Source organism: Seriola lalandi, unplaced genomic scaffold, assembly GCF_002814215.2.
Source record: "Seriola lalandi dorsalis isolate HSWRI2012SDOR001 ecotype SW California unplaced genomic scaffold, Sedor1 jcf7180002054412, whole genome shotgun sequence".
Lineage (NCBI taxonomy): Eukaryota > Metazoa > Chordata > Actinopteri > Carangiformes > Carangidae > Seriola > Seriola lalandi.
Genome location: NW_019524965.1, coordinates 1,125,861 through 1,144,365, shown reverse-complemented (window position 1 = coordinate 1,144,365; position 18,505 = coordinate 1,125,861). Strand labels below are relative to the sequence as shown.

At 39.4% G+C, this 18,505-nt stretch overlaps 4 protein-coding genes across 4 annotated transcripts; 2 read left to right on the top strand and 2 right to left on the bottom strand.

Annotated features, from left to right (window-relative positions):
* The first annotated feature begins 818 nt into the window (after positions 1-818).
* tspan10 (tetraspanin 10) lies at positions 819-2,187 on the top strand. The gene is made up of 3 exons (XM_023410058.2): positions 819-1,029; positions 1,136-1,731; positions 1,850-2,187. The coding sequence occupies exons 1-3, from the start codon at positions 940-942 to the stop codon at positions 2,154-2,156; spliced, it is 993 nt and encodes a 330-aa protein (XP_023265826.1). The 5' UTR covers positions 819-939; the 3' UTR covers positions 2,157-2,187.
* An 830-nt stretch (positions 2,188-3,017) lies between these two features.
* pde6ga (phosphodiesterase 6G, cGMP-specific, rod, gamma, paralog a) lies at positions 3,018-5,196 on the bottom strand. Its single transcript, XM_023410060.2, has 4 exons — positions 5,095-5,196; positions 3,686-3,856; positions 3,536-3,576; positions 3,018-3,446 (listed from the first exon to the last, which is right to left on the bottom strand). The coding sequence occupies exons 2-4, from the start codon at positions 3,838-3,840 to the stop codon at positions 3,370-3,372; spliced, it is 273 nt and encodes a 90-aa protein (XP_023265828.1). The 5' UTR covers positions 3,841-3,856; positions 5,095-5,196; the 3' UTR covers positions 3,018-3,369.
* Positions 5,197-6,783: 1,587 nt separating this feature from the next.
* Positions 6,784-9,849, top strand: ccdc137 (coiled-coil domain containing 137). The gene is made up of 6 exons (XM_023410059.2): positions 6,784-6,956; positions 7,178-7,323; positions 7,422-7,629; positions 8,351-8,433; positions 8,644-8,723; positions 8,811-9,849. The coding sequence occupies exons 1-6, from the start codon at positions 6,886-6,888 to the stop codon at positions 9,009-9,011; spliced, it is 789 nt and encodes a 262-aa protein (XP_023265827.1). The 5' UTR covers positions 6,784-6,885; the 3' UTR covers positions 9,012-9,849.
* A 2,393-nt stretch (positions 9,850-12,242) lies between these two features.
* LOC111657757 (G protein-coupled receptor family C group 5 member C-like) lies at positions 12,243-18,068 on the bottom strand. Its single transcript, XM_023410057.2, has 4 exons — positions 17,871-18,068; positions 15,896-16,915; positions 13,418-13,521; positions 12,243-13,323 (listed from the first exon to the last, which is right to left on the bottom strand). The coding sequence occupies exons 2-4, from the start codon at positions 16,872-16,874 to the stop codon at positions 13,225-13,227; spliced, it is 1,182 nt and encodes a 393-aa protein (XP_023265825.1). The 5' UTR covers positions 16,875-16,915; positions 17,871-18,068; the 3' UTR covers positions 12,243-13,224.
* Positions 18,069-18,505: the final 437 nt, after the last annotated feature.

The window sequence follows — 18,505 nt, the reverse complement described above, 5'->3', positions numbered from 1 at the left end:
TAACATTAACTAAACTGATAAACTGCAGACTTTATTTTTCTTCAGGCAATTTTGGCAGTTACAAAACAGCCTCAGATGCATTACCACCAATCTGGATTGGAGTAGGGCTGACCCTGATTTGCATGAAGCCTGAGAAAACCAAGACCAAGTTTAATTCCTTGTTTGAGCCATGAAGAGGGAAAATATCTACCAACTTGCATGAAAAAAAAAAAGGAAAAATGTATATTATTCTGCATGCTCCCTGTTGAGGCCTCGGCTGCCAGGTTGGGAACAACTGAAACTAAATGACAGGAAACTGAGGCCCAAACACATGAGATTACCTAAATTTGTACCTGAGTCAACCATGAGCTAAAGTCCCCAGATTCCAGTTTTTATATTGTTAAGAACTGTATTACATGACTTTGTTTTTCAATTTTTTTTTTTTTCAAACCTGCACATATCAAATTACAAGTTGTTTTTCCATACTTAATTTTGTTTTCGGTGCTTGTAGTCAGTAGGAAAAAACACATACCAGTTTTTCTTTAACTATCCACTTCTTTTCCTGATTAAAAGATTACATAACAGTTGAAAACTTTGACATGTTTGTGGTTTATATTATAACCTCACGTCAAAAGTGTCTTGTTCTTGTTTGTTCGAGTCCCACTCTTTGTGTGTGTGTGTGTGTGTGTGTGTGTGTGTGTGTGTGTGTGTGTGTGTGTGTGAGAGCCTCTCATTCATGCTGTGATAACCGTCTAATCCCCTCACTGTGACTCTCACATGATGAAAAAAATCCCACTTCTCACAGGAGCCTGGGGCTGAACACTGTATGGTTACTCCACCTCAGCTCACATGCTCCTCTGTTCGTGCCGTAACAAATGTTCCCCCTGTGCTACACGTTAGCTTCGGTCACTCTGGAAAGCTAAAAGCACAGGGAGGATCGTCTCCCAGTGAGCTGACAACATGAGGAGATACTTGGGGATAAAAAGGATTCGTTTGCCGTGGCTGAGGAGGGACAGTACGCAGAGTGAGTCCACTCCACTCATATCAAAGGTAAGGTTTCACTTTTGAACTTCTGTTTTGTTGTACTTTTTGAATATGGTGTACCTCTTAGCTCTATAAAACTATGGTATTTAGTTGCATTCCTGTGTGTCCAAAGGCAGGCTCTGCAAAAGAGGAAGGTGAGGAGCTTGGCCATGTCACCACTGAATTTCTCCAAACAGGGACAAACAATGGACAGGACCTCAACACCCCTGTATACACAAGGATCCAACCCCATTACAGTTATTCTTTGATGGACTATTTCCTAAAATATTTCCTGTTCCTATGCAATCTGGTGTTCACAGTTCTGGGCCTGGTGGTCCTTGGTCTGGGGATGTGGGGCCTCATCACCAAAGAGTCATTTGCTCAGGAGAAGATCGGCAGCATCGGCACTGACCCCATGCTGATACTTGTGACTCTGGGCTTGCTCTTGACTATGCTCTGCCTGTCAGGCTGCGTGGGCGCCGTAAGAGAGAACTGCTGCTTACTGAAGCTGTTCTCTGCCGCGGTGCTGATGCTCATCACGGCCCAGGTGCTGGCCGCCATTATGGCCTACAGTCTGCAAGACCAGATCGGAGGCTACCTGCGCTCAGGGATGTTAGTTGCCATGGTGCATTACCAGGATGATCTGGATCTGAGGTTCATTACGGACGAGATTCAGTCAAATCTGCAGTGCTGTGGGGCAGACAACTACCGTGACTGGGAGGTCAACATGTGAGTAGAGTGTGACGAACTTGGATGTGTTTCTATAAAAGACTTACTAGTCATCATAAAGAAATGTCTTGAGCAAATTTGCTGCTCAGTGTTTTATTTTTTTCCCCTCTTTCCTCAGATATTATAACTGCTCAGCTCCAGGAGTGCTGGCCTGTGGTGTCCCTGCGACATGCTGTGTGGACCCTTTGGAGAACGGCACGGTGTGGAACTCTCAGTGTGGTGTAGGAGCCCAGCAGCTCGACGAGTTTACCGCTCAGAGTGTGATATTCCTGGGTGGCTGTCTGGGGGGAATCTCCCGCTGGATTGAGCAGCACGAGGGCCTGATAGGGACAGTTGGCATCGTTGCAGTGGGGGTCCAGATTCTGACTCTGTTTATCACTACACGACTACTGGAAAGCATCCAGTGGCATAAAGTTTATATATGACATGGGGAGATGAATACAAGTAATGAGTGATGACTGCTTTTTTCGATTCTGTTTGTCACACAATCAAATTGCTAGTTGCAAAGACTCAGATTACTGTGCCTGTTTTGCAAAAGGAAGAGAAAAACAATTAGTAATTTCCAACTTAAAATGTCAAGGTGGCAGAACAACGACCATGAATCAACATGCAAAAATCCGTGTTTTGATTCAAAGGCGGAGACATTTAATGTTTCAAAGCACAAGATCGAGGCCTTGTCTAACTCTAAATCTACAGTATGAGCTGTAAAAAATCTTCACTTCTCCTGGACAACATGTTACATATCTTTTTACCGTGATGAATAAGAACTCATAATCAGACACAATTTCCAAAATTACTGATTTGAAAATATAGGTAGCAGCTTGACAGCAGATTTTGTTACCTGTCCCCCTGTTTCCAATCTTTATGCTATAAACTAAGCTATGCTAACCGGCTGCTGGTTTCAGCTTTCTACTTATTGTTAGATATGTGAGCAGACTAAATGTTTTTAACAATTTAACTCTGCAAAAACGTGAATAAGTAAATTTCACAAAACTATCATTTGAACTATTGGCAAAATGCAAAGAAACATTGTCACTTTTTTTTTTTAATTGACCCTATGCACTGTTCGGATTATTTTGTGGTTCACACATGCTACTCTTCTTTTAAAAAAGGGACAAATTAAAACATTATAATGGAAATTATGTAATGTTTCAAACATAGTAGCATGGTTTGATATGGCACTATTCAAAGAGGAAAAGAAAGAAGAACAAGAAAATAGTTTGTTAAAAAATAATACCAAGCTTTATTCTGAGTTTGATTAAAGATAATAAATATGAAGCTGACAGTTGTGAAGGAACCCTGTCTTTAATGCCAGTAACCAAGTCTTTAGTTACAGCTCCTACTTCAACCTCAATGACATAAGACACATTCAGCATCAGTGGGTCATGCATGTTAAAATGGCCGCTTGAGACTCCTATGAAAATAGATTTAACGTATAAAAACAACTCGTACAGAGAACAGCATCCACAATATGTAGAGATATATTTCACATGCTATATCTTTAGTGTGTGGTTTACCATTGAAACAAAGCCAATACTGATGATCCAGATTGTTAGGAGTTGGTACATGAAATTCCAAACTTGCCAACATCGCCAGTTCCCTTTGGTGAATATAAAAAGAATTTCACAGTGACAACACTCAGATGATACCATACTGAGCCAGTTCATGTAGCTCTAGATGGCTGTAAGCTTCCCATGGGCAGATTACAGTGATGTCTAAAAAAAAAAGAAAGAGCAAATTGTGAGTGACAAAGTGTGTGTATGTTTTAGTGTTGTGATGGCCTAACTACGCCAACCCTCCTTACCAGTGCCAAGACCTTCCATTCCTGGGATCTCCTCTCCGAAGCTGAGAAAGAAAAAAAAAATTGCAAGCTTTATTGAGGGGAAACTGTGGTTTATTTTAAACATGTTTTGAAGACAAATTCTCTAGATGACACAAAAATGTAAGTACCTACCCAATGACACCCCTCTTAGGAGGCTTGCTCTTGAACTGGCGGCTGTTCCTCTGTTTGAACCTGGGCACGCCCTTGCGTGGGGACCCAGGACCGGTGGCTCTGATGGGAGCTTTGCTGCCAGTCTTCGCTTCAGGTTTGGCCACGTCCAAATTCATATTTCTTTTGTTTGAGCTACAATGGGACAGTCAATGGCCAAAAATTGCATTCAAGTCCATATCAATAATGATCAATTTCATTTTCCACTACTTTTCATTTTGATATTACACAATACAAAATATGGCATCATTTTGCAGTTACAAAGACTTCTAAATAACTGAATATCTGAAGAAATACATATATACAGATAATGACGGCTCCTGTAATCTCATGCTCACATTACTAATCAACCCTCCACAATGCCGCTAATCTTCACAGCGTCTCCATAATCAGATTATTGTGAGGACATGCTGAATAGGCTTGTGGTCCTACCCTGACAATAGCTCATAAATTACACAATCAATTTGTCTGCAAGTGAGAGGAGTTTTGAAAGGAAACGTCACAAAACTGCAACATAATTAAAAGGAAAACGTGTATCCGGGTGTAGAAATGAAATAACCAGTAATGTAATCATAGGTAAATTCAAAGCAGATAGATTTTACTAAATACTTTGGTGTGAATAATTTAAATACATGTAGACTATAAATTGTGTTGTTCAATACTCTAACTCACTGTTACCACTCTCTTATTGTTACAAAAATACACACAGTGACCACTGTATTAGGTACACCTGCACAATCTAATGCAATTCAATACAACAGCTTTACCATAAATCCTTCCTTTACAAAGTTTACAATGTTCAGTTTTTTGTTGACAGTGTTGGAAATATGTAAACGTGTATATTCAATTTAATGTTCTGTATTGGGGTCATAGTTGAAGGTGTATTGTACTGGAATACATTAGTTTTTTTTAGTCCATCTTATTCACATAAATGGATATATAACTGAAAGTAATGCAGTCCAGTATAACACTATATGTATAACATATAATTGAATTAACGCCTCTATGACAGTGTCAAAAAACTGAACATTATAGGCATCATAAAAGTAGAATTAATGGAAGAACGTTTGTATTGAATTCATGTTTATTAATGATAATGTTTTAACGTGTAAATTACCTTTTTTTCATTTAATAAATTGATACTCAAATTTGAAAAAAAGACAAAAAAAAATCCTGATAATTTTCAAATAGCAAGCAATGTTCTCATAACATTATTAATATTAAAATCACAACTGAAATTGAAAGTACAGAAAAACCGCACAATAGAACGTGAGATAACTTGTCATATATGACATAAAAATATTAGTATTTAGATGATAAGTTGATAATGTGTCCAAAAAGCTCATATGCACAACCTTGCTACAAATACTCACCACCCGTGTTGCTGTATATGTCAGCTGGTAGTGTTGTAGAGTTCCAGGCTGCTGTTACATGACAGTTGTGTTGTGAAACCCTCTTATACTCCTCAGACTCTGAGAAGATTATGACGCTACCAGCCAATAAACTGCAGGGCCCTCATCACACACAGGCCTTTAACATTGTATATTGACCAGTACATTGATTAGAGATTGGCTGACAAGCAGTGGAGTCCCATGATCCTCAGCATCTCCCCACCACCTGCAATATTATGCAATATCTACAGCTGAGAACATACTAGCATGAATAGAGGCAGCGTTCTCCTTTCATCAGCAGTCTCTCAGATTGAGGCTCACATGTCTGTTGTAATCCCCCCCTACCTTCCACACACATAAACACACACCTTATTCATTCATCTGATGGGTTACTACAGCTTCTCTCTGTAAGCTACATACTTCATGCACAAACACATGGACACACTCTAGTTTCATGTGATTTATTTACTTACTGTCTCTCTCAAAGACACAGATTTAGCAAATATTCTTTAAACAATCACAAACACCTGTGTCAGGCTCAGAGGATGCCTTGGATATATATATATAAAAATTCATTCATTCATTGTTAAGTTTATAAAATGTAAAAATATTGAAAATGTCCAGCACAAGTATTGAGACAAAAAAAAGTGATGTGGTGGAATATAAACTTATTGCTACTCAAATACTGTACTTAGTTGCTGAACTATAGTTGCTAGTTACTTTGCCGATTAAACATATTACATATAGGCTACTTAACATATCTACTTATTGGATGAAATGCTGCTCTCTTTTTAATGCATCAGAAATAATGATCTATAAATGTGATATATATGATATTCAATGCTCTCAAAAGAACCATTCTGCATAATAAGTGGGCTGCTTGCAATTTAGTTACATTTTGATGATGATACTTAGTGGTACTTCTGAATTTTTCATTGCAGTGATGTTTACTGAAGTAAATGATCTGAGTACTTCTTCCACCATACCATACAATATATTATCATTTTCATTCATCATATCATTTAGTACCAAGTTTTATATTTCAAATATGATTCTCACCCTTCGTCGAATATCTGTTTTAATTTGGCATCTAAACGAACCAGCAACTTCGGCTTGTTTTGAGCTGAGGGACGGTGTGGATCGCACATATCCTATACCCCAGTTTTACAGAACAAAACTGAACAATGCTCATTTATTTTAAATAAATTAGTGGAAAACTGTCAAAATAAGAATGCGAACCATATAAATAACATCACAAGCAACTGAATAGTTAGTACCTTAACAATAGCTATGTCTACTGACAATCAATAATAACACACATCTGGATAGTCAAATGAAGTACACTACCATCTAGCGGTGGCTGATAGGAGTAACAGCAGTTACTTTAACCAATCAGGACGTCCTTTACAGCAAAGATCGTTTGCTTTTTATGTATATCACTCTGATATAGATTTATTCCACTTTTCAGGAACCGGGTGTGATTCATATGGTGTTGTTATCCATTCTTTACTTAATTTACCTAAATAAATTATACGTAGGGCACTTCAAACAAGCTATAACCCAGTATAGGAGAGGAGTAAGGTCCTCAACATTAGGCAATCAACAACGTTTAATTTGCTTGCTTACAATGCCCGAAAAAAGTGACGGAGTGAGAGCTCTTTACTTCCTCGTTCCTTGACGCCTAAGGTTGAGGTTCATAGGTTAAAGGCTATACACGCTGCTCTACATGTGTTGTTGTTTTGTCATGCATTGGTTGAAATAAAGTGCAGTAACATGGGGAAGAATAAGAAGAACAAAACCAACAAATCAGGAAAACAAGCGAACAAGACCGGTAAACATCCAAGGTAACGTAAGGAAGCTAATGTGTAGACGGGACTGCTGCTAGCTAGCTACAGCAGCTAACCGTTATTAGCTCTGTAAGTTAGTTACGAGCTAGAGTCAACTTGTTAAACTCATTCCTACATTTAAGATAGGGTATGAGCCTGCAATACACTACCTTCAAAGGGTAACGTTTATTTCCATTTTTCCTACATGCTGTATGGATTATAATTTGTCTAAATTTCAGTGATACTAAGCTCAAACGAGATGATAAACCCAAGAAAGCCAAACAACAGGACCACCTCAAACACATCCCCTTCAGACTCCGAGAGATAATGAAGAGCAAGGAGAGAATGAAAACGGGACCTTTGGGATCCAAAAAGCTAAAAGAGGGTGGGTAAAAAAATAAAGAAAGAAAGAAAAACTTGTTTATACTTTTCAGTCATGAGTTTGTCCTACAGGTAGTGAGGGATTTGTTTTCTGCCTCTTAGCCCCCTCCCCTAAAAGTAAGCCAGAGGAGGATTCCCAGGATGGAGACATACCTGTGCCACATTTCAGGAGGGGAAAGGACGAAAGTGAGAAAGCATACCTGCAGCGCATGGAGAGGGAGACACAACATGTCCTCTTCCTCACCAAGAACCAAGTAGACAGAAAGCCTGAACTGGGTGCAGACAAGGGCAAGTCCGAGAAAAAGAAGGAGTGAGTACATTGAGACTTGTAACCAGCAAAGCAGTTTGATGATAGGTGTTTGTGCAAATATGGCATGTTATTGAAGGCTGGGGCCAACTTAGCTAGCTAATTGCCATCCTTCTGCTTAGATTGGCTAAGGTTTCATACATATAACAGAAGTGCAGCAAATTCGCCATAAGGGACAATGAAGAGATAAAGATATAATCTGTTGTGGTTGTATACACTGCAGCAATTTTTCATCTCTGGTCACAGTTTAAGCCTAAATACAAGAAAAAGTTGCACTATTTATCTTGGAAATGTGCTGGTGAATTAAAAAAAACACTAAACTTCTCTATTTCATAAAATAAACTTACATGTACTTAATGTTAGGGCTGCAATTAATTATTATTTTTATTATAGCTTAATCTATTGATCACTTTCTGTTAATCAAATGGTTGTTGTAGCTATAAAATATTACAAAATAAAAAAAATCCATCACAGTTTTCAAAAGGCCAAGTTGAGATCTTATGTTTTGTTTTGTCTTAACCAAGTCAATTGCTTGGCCCAAATGATAACTTTAATATCAAAATAATTAATGATTAATTTGCCAATCAGCTATGCTTTACACACATTTACACATAAAATGCTAAAATCCAACATGTATTTAAATGTCAATGTTAATCACAGAATTATATGATCATTCCTGGGTGATAAATGTCTAATTTATTTATTCTTTACTGTCTTGCTACAGGTATGATAAAGTTAGATTACAGAGGCTACAGCAGAAAAAGTTGAACAGACAAGAGGACATGATGGAAAAAGAGATGTTCGTAGGTAATGAAAGCATGTTTTTCAAGAACAGTTAATCCTGCTGATAAACCCACTGTTCACTACATGCACAGCACCAAACAGCTGACGGACACAGTTAAGGACTAGTTGGTGAATATAGTGGAGCATTTAGTAGCTAAGGTTCTGATATTTCCATCGCTGTTGGTGGAGACCAAAAACAGAGCTGAAAGGAAACTTATGGTTTCTGTTTTGTAGATCATGTTCCCTTTGGGGAAGTTTCAATGGCCCCGCCGTCTTTGAGCACCAAACCCAGGAAAGCTCAGGTCAAATCTCAGGTAACAACTCTGTGGATTTATCATGTTATCTCACCAATCTTTGAATAAGTAATTAACTGTTTTTCTTTCTCTGCCTCCATCGTTCAGAAGGCTTCAAAGGACCTGCTTCTCAACTCTCTCCTAGGCCACACAATGGCCTCCACAGCCAAGCCCTCCATGGCCAGACAGAGAATCATGGAGGAGGAGAGGGAGCGAGCAGTGGAGGCCTATCGTCATCTGAAGAAACAGAAGCAGCAGCAGCACGAAGCCAGGACTGCCAGTCTGAAAAAACTCAAGACCCCTCAGTGATGTCTCGTGTCATTCAACTCAGAGAATTACAATTCCTCAACTACAGTCAGTGTGAAAGATTGCAGTGAAAAGTGATGTTCAGAAACTGAGACAGATCATAAGATAAACATCAGCATGTATGTGTGTTACGTAACTCTGGATCTGATATGCCTGTGGGGGAACCTACCACACTGTAGCTAACTGTCAGGGAAAGGGGCAAACATTTGCATCCACAGACCAAAGATGAGGTAAGTTAAACTACATTCACCTGCCACTTTCATGATCTCATGTTTAGTTCAAAAGAGAACTGGACATTATAATGATAAGTTTAACTCATCACCCCCAACTACCATGAATTACATACAGACAGGTTCCCTGTTGTTGATTTCTCATCCTGTGTAACTGTAACTGTGTTGGATGTTCACTAGCAAATGTTCATTTATATTTACTGTTTTCATTTTTCATTTTTCCATCTTATAAGATAGTAGGTAATTACTATGATATCACAAATGATGTCATAGTAATTACCTACTATCTTACATCACAAATGATGTCATTGACAATAAAACGATCTCATCAAATTATCTGAAGGCAAATATAAACCTCTGATTGGTTTCTATAGGTCCACTAGATGGCAGTCCTCCTGTAGAGAGTTGGTTCCATGGTTGTATAGAGGACTCAGAATTAACTCACTCACTGAATTATTTTGGACCTTTTTTAATGTAAAAATATATTTTTGGTGGTACACTGTGCCATATTATATATGTTGGTTTATGGCTAGTTTATGTGTGTATTCAATGAGTGGAACTGAGAGCAATTTATTACAGTAAATATAAATAAATAAAGTTAAAACAGTCTAGCCATGAGGTCTATTTGATAACTGTTCTGGAGCTTTTGATCGTATCACATGATCATCATCAGCAAATAGAATTTGTCCATTTGTCGAAGTCCCAGAGTACCTAAAAGTGTTTCTCATCCATGTTGGCTTTAAAAACTTGAGGTTCACAGTTAACTTCTGACCCTTGAACCAGCTGCACACAAAACAGCTTCACCACCAGGTCCATTTTGTAGTTGTTCTGGAGCTTTCAGTCATGACATGATCATCTTTGAAGACCACATGACTTGCTCTCTTCGCTTTCACAGCACACTTTGTATTACTTTGCAGTTGAAAGGTGCTACACAAATACACGTGTCTTGCTCTTTCTTGCCTGCTGTTTCCAGGGTAAACTCTGAACCTCAACAATAAGAATAATGTAAACGTTTGGGGAGACAAAATGCAAAAACTGGTTATACCTTGTTTCCCTTTGTACCTCTCTGAGAGCCTGAGTCCTGGGATAAATAAATCACATCAGCCTTTTTAAATGGGATATACTTATTAGAGCCTGGCACGGCTATTTACATTTCTAATCCCTAAAAGGTTTACCCTCATGAACAAGGCCTTTGTTTAAATATTGGCCTCTGGGACAAACTGTACAAATTCAGTTCAGTTCAGTGTTGTTTGACAAGTTGATCTTTGAAAGCATCCTAGATCCAAAAGCAAGTATTACAATGTTAATGTTTCTGCAATAGTGATCTGTTGAATAATATCACCAGATGGCATTACCTAGTAATACTAAATGCCTGTTGTCTGGTCTATGGGTTCACAGTCATTTCTGTTTGTTCAGGTTAACCTGTAAAAACCTCAGTCTTTTTTTTTTTTCTTTCATCAGTGTTTGTCCTCTGAAGGTTGTCACAGTGACAAGAAAATGCATTAAGTGAGGACAGCTGCTTGTGATTGGTAGTGGTGCCTCCCTCGAGCTGAGCCTAACCACCACTGGTCATGAAACCACCTGTGTCCATGTGCACACGACAGCTATTCGTAGTATCAGGGGACTTGCAGTTGCTGCCTGTCAGAGAAAGATGCTGTTAATGATTTCAGCTTGAGTCACTGATCAGGAATTCATGTGTCTAATACAGTTTAAATAAGGTTTAATGCATTTATATTTTGGGATCCCTTTTCTGCAGAGTGACACCTTACCAGTTGCCCCTCCATGAGATGTATGGGTAACACCCTGCCAAGGCTCCTCTGGGACAGCCTACAGTGCCTATTAATCTAGAGGTCAGTGATGACAGAGTAACTATTGAGTAAAGCTAAGTGAAGAGGCTGTTGTTAGAAATGCTGAGAAAACATAGTATCAAGTGTCTTTGACTACTCTGTTTTGTTTACATTTGGATCCATTTTTCATGTTGACAAGCTGCACTGCCTCTGTGCATGTTTTTTGCATCTCCGTGCACTCGTTTCTACATCTGATACATAGACCTGTTTGCACTGGAGATCAAAGGGTGCAGGCACGAGGCATTACAGAGTAAAATCTGCACATGTGCTGTTGTATAATTCTGATCTGTCTGATTTCCAGTTTGTGAGCAATTTCCTCTTTGAGCAAGCACTCATGGCTGCTGACAGTACAGGATGGTGGGAGTGATTGGGAGCGAGCCTACTCAGCCTGCTGCTAGGCAGCCACAGCTCACTCCGAGGCTCTTAAAGTGCGTGTGTGCGTGCGTGTGTGTGCGTCAAATTATAGTTGAATAACTGTTCCTCTCTGTAGAGAAAAGGAAGAGCTCAGCATAAGCAAAGTAGTTGTCCATGCTAATTTGTCTAAAACTAAGTGTCCCACGGTTATATAACCACAGTAGCATTTTTTAAGACTGTTTCAGCGGTTAAACCACATTCAGTCAGTATGTGGACGAGTGTGTGTAATTGTGCTGATAGTGTGATTATTTGCCATCCACTCAGATTGTTATGTAACAAACTTGCATGCTGTGAAGGCGCCTGGCAGCCTTTTACTGCTGCTACTGTCAGACAATGCAGTTTCTATCACACGCTCCATCAAATCTCATTGTGATGCTCAAAACTCAAAATATTAGTGCATCCACTAGGTTGGACTAAGACTATTACAGCCCTAAAGTCAAATTAGTAAAGCATTATATGGATTTGTTGTTGGATTCTCCTTGGTGTCTGGTAACATTTCCGCATTATCACTCTCAGTGGTACCTAAAACAGTTTCCTGCCTTGTTGAGCAGTATAAACCCTTACCCCCCATTTTGAGAGCCAATCCCTTCACTAGGTAAAGCTTATCAAGCCAAAATATGTAAATAACTGTTCTAGGCAGTGTAGATGGTAATCCTTTTGACACTTCCTCTTTCAGTGTCTGACTCCTGTTTGCTTGTGAGTTGCTACCTGTTACAATCCAATGACCCAACAGCCTCACAGGATTTAAGGAACCTTTTCAGCTTTAATAAATTATCATTTACACCTTTACACAAAATTTCATTTTTTAAATCCGACAATCTACAAAAGCAATCATATGGCTTCAGAGGAAGTCTGAATCTCAACATCATTTCACAAGTGAACAAAGTATGTTATGCAATAGTCGACAGATTAACAAATTACATGCAGCAGAATTATGACAAGACAGAAAAAAATCATATTGGTTTCAATGTAAGCCCAACTTTTAGTCAATTATAGACATTGACTTTACACTGCACACAACTAAGGCTAGTCTGGTTTTAAACACCCCGCACCTGGTCCTTGTCTGCTCTTTCTCCACCAACAACCTATAGTTTTATATGTATCATTGCTTTGGGATTTAGTTAAGTCAAAATGTATAGTTTTTGGTCTTTCTCGTAGCTAGAAGGCAAAGTCATGGCTTTCCCGTAGAGACACGTGTATTAAATTCTTTCTCTTGGATGATTGTCTTTTATAGGAGTCCAGTTAGTGAAGCTACAAGTGAACAAAGCTGGTTAACAGTTGACAGTAGAAGGTTTTAAGCACTAGTTTCCATATAGTGAGAATGGAAATGTAATGGACTAGCTGAGACACAACTTTTCCATATGGAAATCTTCATACTGGCTCTGAAAACATCAGCTGCCCATCTCTAGTCATTGTAACCTTTATTTATGACACTCAACCTTTGTACATACAGAACAGACAAGCAGTGCGTGAACAGAGGAAATAAAGTATAAGGCAAAATTAGGAAGTCTGTAAGAGGAGCTAGGTCATATTACTGCATATTGCTGGAGATTCACCACAGCGTCTTATTATTTGAAGCATTTTCCTAAGGAAGAGAAAGCGGGCTACATTACATTTGCTACTAGGAACTGATGCTAGAACAAACCCCTGGTGGAGATTTATTTCATAGCTGTAACAACCGAGTGTGCAATGTGCTCTCGACAGTCCGCCTGTGTGTCACAATCCTTAGGATGGTAAGGACTCGGACGAAAGAGGCAGCGAGCTGCCGCTTTTTAGATTCAAAGAGGGGGCTGTGGCTCGAGGGATCATAGCATCTTGGTCCATCTGTAGAAACACATCAGGAAGTATTATTTCAGATGTGGTGATGAGGTGGTTACGAATTATGTGGTGTGGTATTACGTATTATGAACGCACTCACCTTTGTCAGACCTTTTGCAATCAGGGCTATTTCAGTGGGCTGGTACACAGCACTTCGTACCTGACCGTTGTAAGCCCCATATGGAGACACTGGCTTTGTGGGCGCTGGTAAAGAAAAGGTGGTGTTTTAAATGGTCTTTGTTCAGTCCATTATATGATACAAATTTTTTGATTTAGATCAGACAAATTCTACATCAAAACGCAGTACAGATGGCGAAAACAGAAACGATACACTTGTATGATATCTGCCACGACTCTGTGGCAACACACAACATTTGTTGCTTATGTAAGTGCACAAGCTGGATATTTTGATTCTTTGAAATAAGAATGCAGTATTTTAAATGTGATTGTTATTTATTTTCCTCTTCATAATTAGTTTCTTTTTGTCATCAGTATTTTCCTCTTCATAATTAGTTTCTTTTTGTCATCAAGGTCATGCACTTAAACCACGGTAGATAACCCCAATAATCGTCTTAGCGTTGTTCAGGATACACTACTGACACTTGTGCTGAAAATATCCAGAGTAGTACTGATAATGTAACAGTCTAAGACTTCCATGCAAATGTTGTTTACAAATAAATATGTTACATTATTTCAAAACTCTGTAACTGTAGTACAGTGATGTCTGTGTCCAAGTAGGTGAGTGAAGACACTGCCTCATAATACTGGCCAAGGACACAACCTTCAGTAAGTAGATCAGACTTTGTTCCTAAAAAGGAACACGATGCATAAATGGCACAGGAAGAAAACTGTGAGTCCAAATGTGCAAAGCTGATACAATTCTAGTCTGTACTTATTTGTGTTTTTTGATCAATTTGTGAACTGTTTTTTTTTTTTTTTCAGTTTAGTATACATATTCTAAAAAAAAAAAAAAGAAACATATAATAGATTTGACTTTTTATCTGCACCTGGACTAATCATAAAGCTAAAAGGGGTGAACAAATAGTATAAGGCAGTATTCAAAATAACCCTCCTAAAAAAACAACAAAAAAACCCTAAAAAAACAGGCAAGACAGCACATTGTAATTTGCAATTACAATGCGTTATTGTCAACACCCTTCCAAGCTGTTTATGTGTGTGAGGGGATATGAACAATGATGATTATGCTGACAAATCATTACACTGAATATTTTTGGCCTGCCTGCAAGTTGTTATTCTCGTGTATTTCATTATTATTCTTGTTGACAAGACCTGGGTTTATACAAACTGACAAATGGCAAATAACAGCAAAACTGTTGCTGCTTTTCACTGTTTTACCAAAAAAAAGACACAGCCAATTATTTCACAATCTGTTCCTTTGGTCTAAGAGGCGACAGCTGATGTAGTAGTGCCAATATTGTCAAAATGAATGCTACCATCGTTGCACTTCTTTATGTCTTCTAACTCTCCTGAGCTTGGTCGAGACTGTTGATTGATTGAAGTGCTTTCCTGTCCCGCTGGTAAATTTTGAATTTGGGTTCTGAGGTTTCAACATCCACCTATACAGTATACAACAGAACTGAGTACATCCGTGGTCAATATCACTAAAATGTTAAGTCATTACAAAACCTGTCAATTTAATACAGTTTGATTTGTTTTTAACCAAAGCCTAAGAAGAAAGAATCCAACTGGTCAATCCTTTCATTCAGTTTTTTGGTCGGCACTGCAAAGTCACTGTGGTAGTCCTGGCCAGGTCCATGCCAAACATGCTGGACCCCGTCTTATCCAAACAAATTTATTTTGGTGTCATCAAACCAAAGAATGTGCTGCCAACATTCATCAGGCTTTCTTTTCATGTCCTTTGGCAAAGTTTAATTTTGCAGGTGTGTGCCATTTTGTGAGCAGTGGTTTATTTATTCTTTTTGCATACCCTCTGTAGAGGCTGACTTATGCAGTGTCCTTCACACCGTCCGATCAGTCACTGAAACACCAGTGTCCACAGATAATTCTTTTGCCAAGTCAGAAACACTCACCTGGCTGTTTTTCAATGCAAATTTGTGTAAACAGAGAGTTGCATGTGGGATCATTTCTCAGGTACAGCCACTTTGCACTCTGCTATTGGTAGTATGGCTCTACCTATACCGTCTAACCACCGCTGCATCTTATGTTGGGTAGCTTACTGATGCTCTTGTACCCTACCACATCTTTATGAAGTCTCACAATCTCACAACTTAAATACCACATTTGTAATGAAATTAGTTGCAGTGATCCCAGGTTAACTTACTTTTGTTGGGTTGAGGTTGAATTTCAAGGCCTGTATTTTCAATGTAGTCTATCTAATATGTTTTTTTTTAAATCATACATAAGATCAAACACCTTACACTTAACAGTAATGCAATTATTGAAAGATGATACATTTTTCAAATGTCATTAAACATTTTAGTGATATTTCACAGGGGTGTACTCAGTTCTGTTGTATACTGTACATACAGTATATGCTATGGTTGAGTACAATAATTACTGTCAGATTAATCATAGACCATAATGTGTCATACTGTACCTGTTGGAGGCTCGTCCATAGAGAAAGCTTTATTCTCCATGTACACGTTCTGATGGGGGGGCTCTGGCTCCTTAAGGATCGTGTCATAAACCAGACTCCTGGCAGGATAGATGTGTTCTCCATCATGGGGTTCTTCCTGGTCTGGGTCCTCCTGGGTCAGGAAGCAGATTTCTGGGATGGTGTAGAGGAAGAGGAACACCCAGGCGTTTGACACCACAGCTACAGCCAGAGTAGGATCATCCCAACTGGGATTCCCCACCACTCTGTTCCCATAAACGTACATGACAATCCAAGCTACCCAGATAGCCAGGGTGAGGAGCCCCGTGACCAGGATGAAAGCTCCATCTCGGTGCCACTGCTTGTGCTTGTGTGTCAGTGAGGGCACAGCCATCAGCACCACAGCTAGCAGCAGAACCATTACATAGATTAGTGACATCACAAAGTCCTGGTTAGCAATGCTGCAGGACATGTCAGGGACAGTGACAATTCCAGGTGGGCTCCTGACCACAGTAAGGATAAGCCACTCAGTGTTGATGATCACCTCAACCAGCCACAGACCCAGAGCTCCCAGACACAGCATCCAACTCCTGGGCCCCCGGCCTCTCCGCTGCAGCAGGGCGAGCCACAGCCCGTGCATCACCAGGCAGGATAGACAGCCTGAGAACAGAACTCCAAATAGGAACCTGCGTGCAGAACAGCTGGTGGAGTACCGGCCCACGATGAAGGCAAAAGTGAGTCCAAAGAGTCCCAGAGTGAAGACCAGAATGGCCGCCTGCAGGGCCACCATACCCTTTCTCTTCTTGTCCGTCACAAACGGTAAGGAGGCCATGAGGATGACGAAGAGGACAAAGGAAGTCACCACACCAGCAGCAGCAACGGCCTCCACCACGACCCCCCACACCTTAGTCAGGTCACACAGGTTGTAATATATGGAGCTGATGCTGTAACCACATCCATTTGGAGCACTGGTCGTCTCCATGGCTTCACTGAAGATTCTGCTTGTCTTGTTATCCTGAAAACCTGCCACAAAAAACAACTTGATTGTTTAAGCTTGAGTTCAAAGAGGGTTTATTATTTGCATCCTTAATTATAAGCTTAGCCAAGCAAACAAACTACAGACTTTGCATACAGCTGCAAATAAATTTGTTTCTCTGGGTTATTATTGTGTCACGGCACACCAAACAAACTGTATCATCTGCATCCTGCCAAGTGGAGTTTAATAATGTAAGTGATCTCAGTTGTGTGAAGTCTCTCTGTGATAATTAAATAGATCCATTGAAGTTACTGAAGAATCCAGGAATTACAACACATTGTCTCCCCTGCCTTTAATTATCACGCTGCTGTGAATTTTAATCACAGATCAGACACAGCCTAGCTATGCTACACAATCTAATTTACTGAGGCTTCATTTTTAACATTTTACCATGAGACATAATGAGGATTCCCCCACCCAGCATCCCTGCCCCAGCCTACTGGTGTCATTCAGTGGTCAAACAGTTACAGTTAAAAGTAAGATTGTTTTTTAACATTAAATCCAATAGCTTCACATTGTCAGCAACATCCAAACAACTACAGTCATCAGTACAGCATTCAATGATCGAGGGACATTGTCAGTCAAGAGTAAACTACGTATCACAAATTTGGTCATTTACACGTTTTGCTGTAAACTTGAATACTGTATGAGTAAACTATCCTGCTTCTAAAACCAATTACAACCCACATTTGTTTATCTGTAATAAAGCTAAAGACAGAACTTTTTTGTTGTTTTTCAAGAAACATTTTGGATCTACGTGGTTTCCACAGGACAGCGAATAGTAAGTGTACAGCAAATTTAGTATGGCAGTAGGCTAAAATCATCATGATGAGACATATTACAGTAAATGAACGGCCAAAGCTATGAATGTAATGACAGAAGTAGCATTACATTAGTTAACAGTAAGTAGGCCCGAGTGATTTTCCGTCAGGGACGTCTTACCTGGACCGAAAGGAAGAGCAGCTCCAACAGGTGACTCAGGTGGATGAACCCCGGTGAGAATAGACGGTCACTGAATAATGAAACTTCCCTGGCCCGAAGTAGTTGCTTTGTCTTGAGTCTGTTTAAGTTCCTGGTAGATTATTCGACCAATTTCTGTGCATTCATATATCCACTTAATAGAGCCTCTTCCACCCCCCACCCCCCGTCCCTGTTCAATCATGAACAGTCCTCCATCCGCCCACTCCTTCTCCGTTGTTATTGAACCATGTTATCATCGACTCACCGACAGTCGCATCAAACTAGTTGCTCTCTGCAGTAGGGTTGTCATGATACCAAATTTCTGTTTCGATACCGATACCAATATGTATTTCGATACTTTTCGATACTTTTTGTAAAAAATATTTCATTATATTATGTATTGCCTTAATGGGTTATTTAAATATTTAAAGAATGTAATTACATTTTTAAAAATATATTTTTTAATATATTTATTAACCATGGACATGTTTTAGCTCTCTGTTTGCAGGCTACTGTAGGTTTACTACTGGGCTGGGAGGGGCTCTGTACTTCTTTCATTGACATTACAGTGCAGTGAACAGGTGAACAACATTATCACCTGTCGTTCTTGACTGAAG

What these genes read in the sequence shown, in the direction of transcription:
- pde6ga (XM_023410060.2), bottom strand. Translation starts at nt 3,840, where the DNA reads ATGAATTTGGACGTGGCCAAACCTGAAGCGAAGACTGGCAGCAAAGCT. An exon ending in CCTAAGAGGGGTGTCATTGG is followed by an intron (nt 3,577 to 3,685) that starts GTAGGTACTTAC and finishes TTTCTTTCTCAG; the next exon opens with CTTCGGAGAGGAGATCCCAG. An exon ending in AATGGAAGGTCTTGGCACTG is followed by an intron (nt 3,447 to 3,535) that starts GTAAGGAGGGTT and finishes TTTTTTTTTTAG; the next exon opens with ACATCACTGTAATCTGCCCA.
- ccdc137 (XM_023410059.2), top strand. Translation starts at nt 6,886, where the DNA reads ATGGGGAAGAATAAGAAGAACAAAACCAACAAATCAGGAAAACAAGCG. An exon ending in ATCCAAAAAGCTAAAAGAGG is followed by an intron (nt 7,324 to 7,421) that starts GTGGGTAAAAAA and finishes TCTGCCTCTTAG; the next exon opens with CCCCCTCCCCTAAAAGTAAG. An exon ending in AAGCTCAGGTCAAATCTCAG is followed by an intron (nt 8,724 to 8,810) that starts GTAACAACTCTG and finishes TCCATCGTTCAG; the next exon opens with AAGGCTTCAAAGGACCTGCT.
- LOC111657757 (XM_023410057.2), bottom strand. Translation starts at nt 16,874, where the DNA reads ATGGAGACGACCAGTGCTCCAAATGGATGTGGTTACAGCATCAGCTCC. An exon ending in TATGGACGAGCCTCCAACAG is followed by an intron (nt 13,522 to 15,895) that starts GTACAGTATGAC and finishes TTTCTTTACCAG; the next exon opens with CGCCCACAAAGCCAGTGTCT. An exon ending in TTGCAAAAGGTCTGACAAAG is followed by an intron (nt 13,324 to 13,417) that starts GTGAGTGCGTTC and finishes GTGTTTCTACAG; the next exon opens with ATGGACCAAGATGCTATGAT.
- tspan10 (XM_023410058.2), top strand. Translation starts at nt 940, where the DNA reads ATGAGGAGATACTTGGGGATAAAAAGGATTCGTTTGCCGTGGCTGAGG. An exon ending in CCACTCCACTCATATCAAAG is followed by an intron (nt 1,030 to 1,135) that starts GTAAGGTTTCAC and finishes GTGTGTCCAAAG; the next exon opens with GCAGGCTCTGCAAAAGAGGA. An exon ending in CGTGACTGGGAGGTCAACAT is followed by an intron (nt 1,732 to 1,849) that starts GTGAGTAGAGTG and finishes CTCTTTCCTCAG; the next exon opens with ATATTATAACTGCTCAGCTC.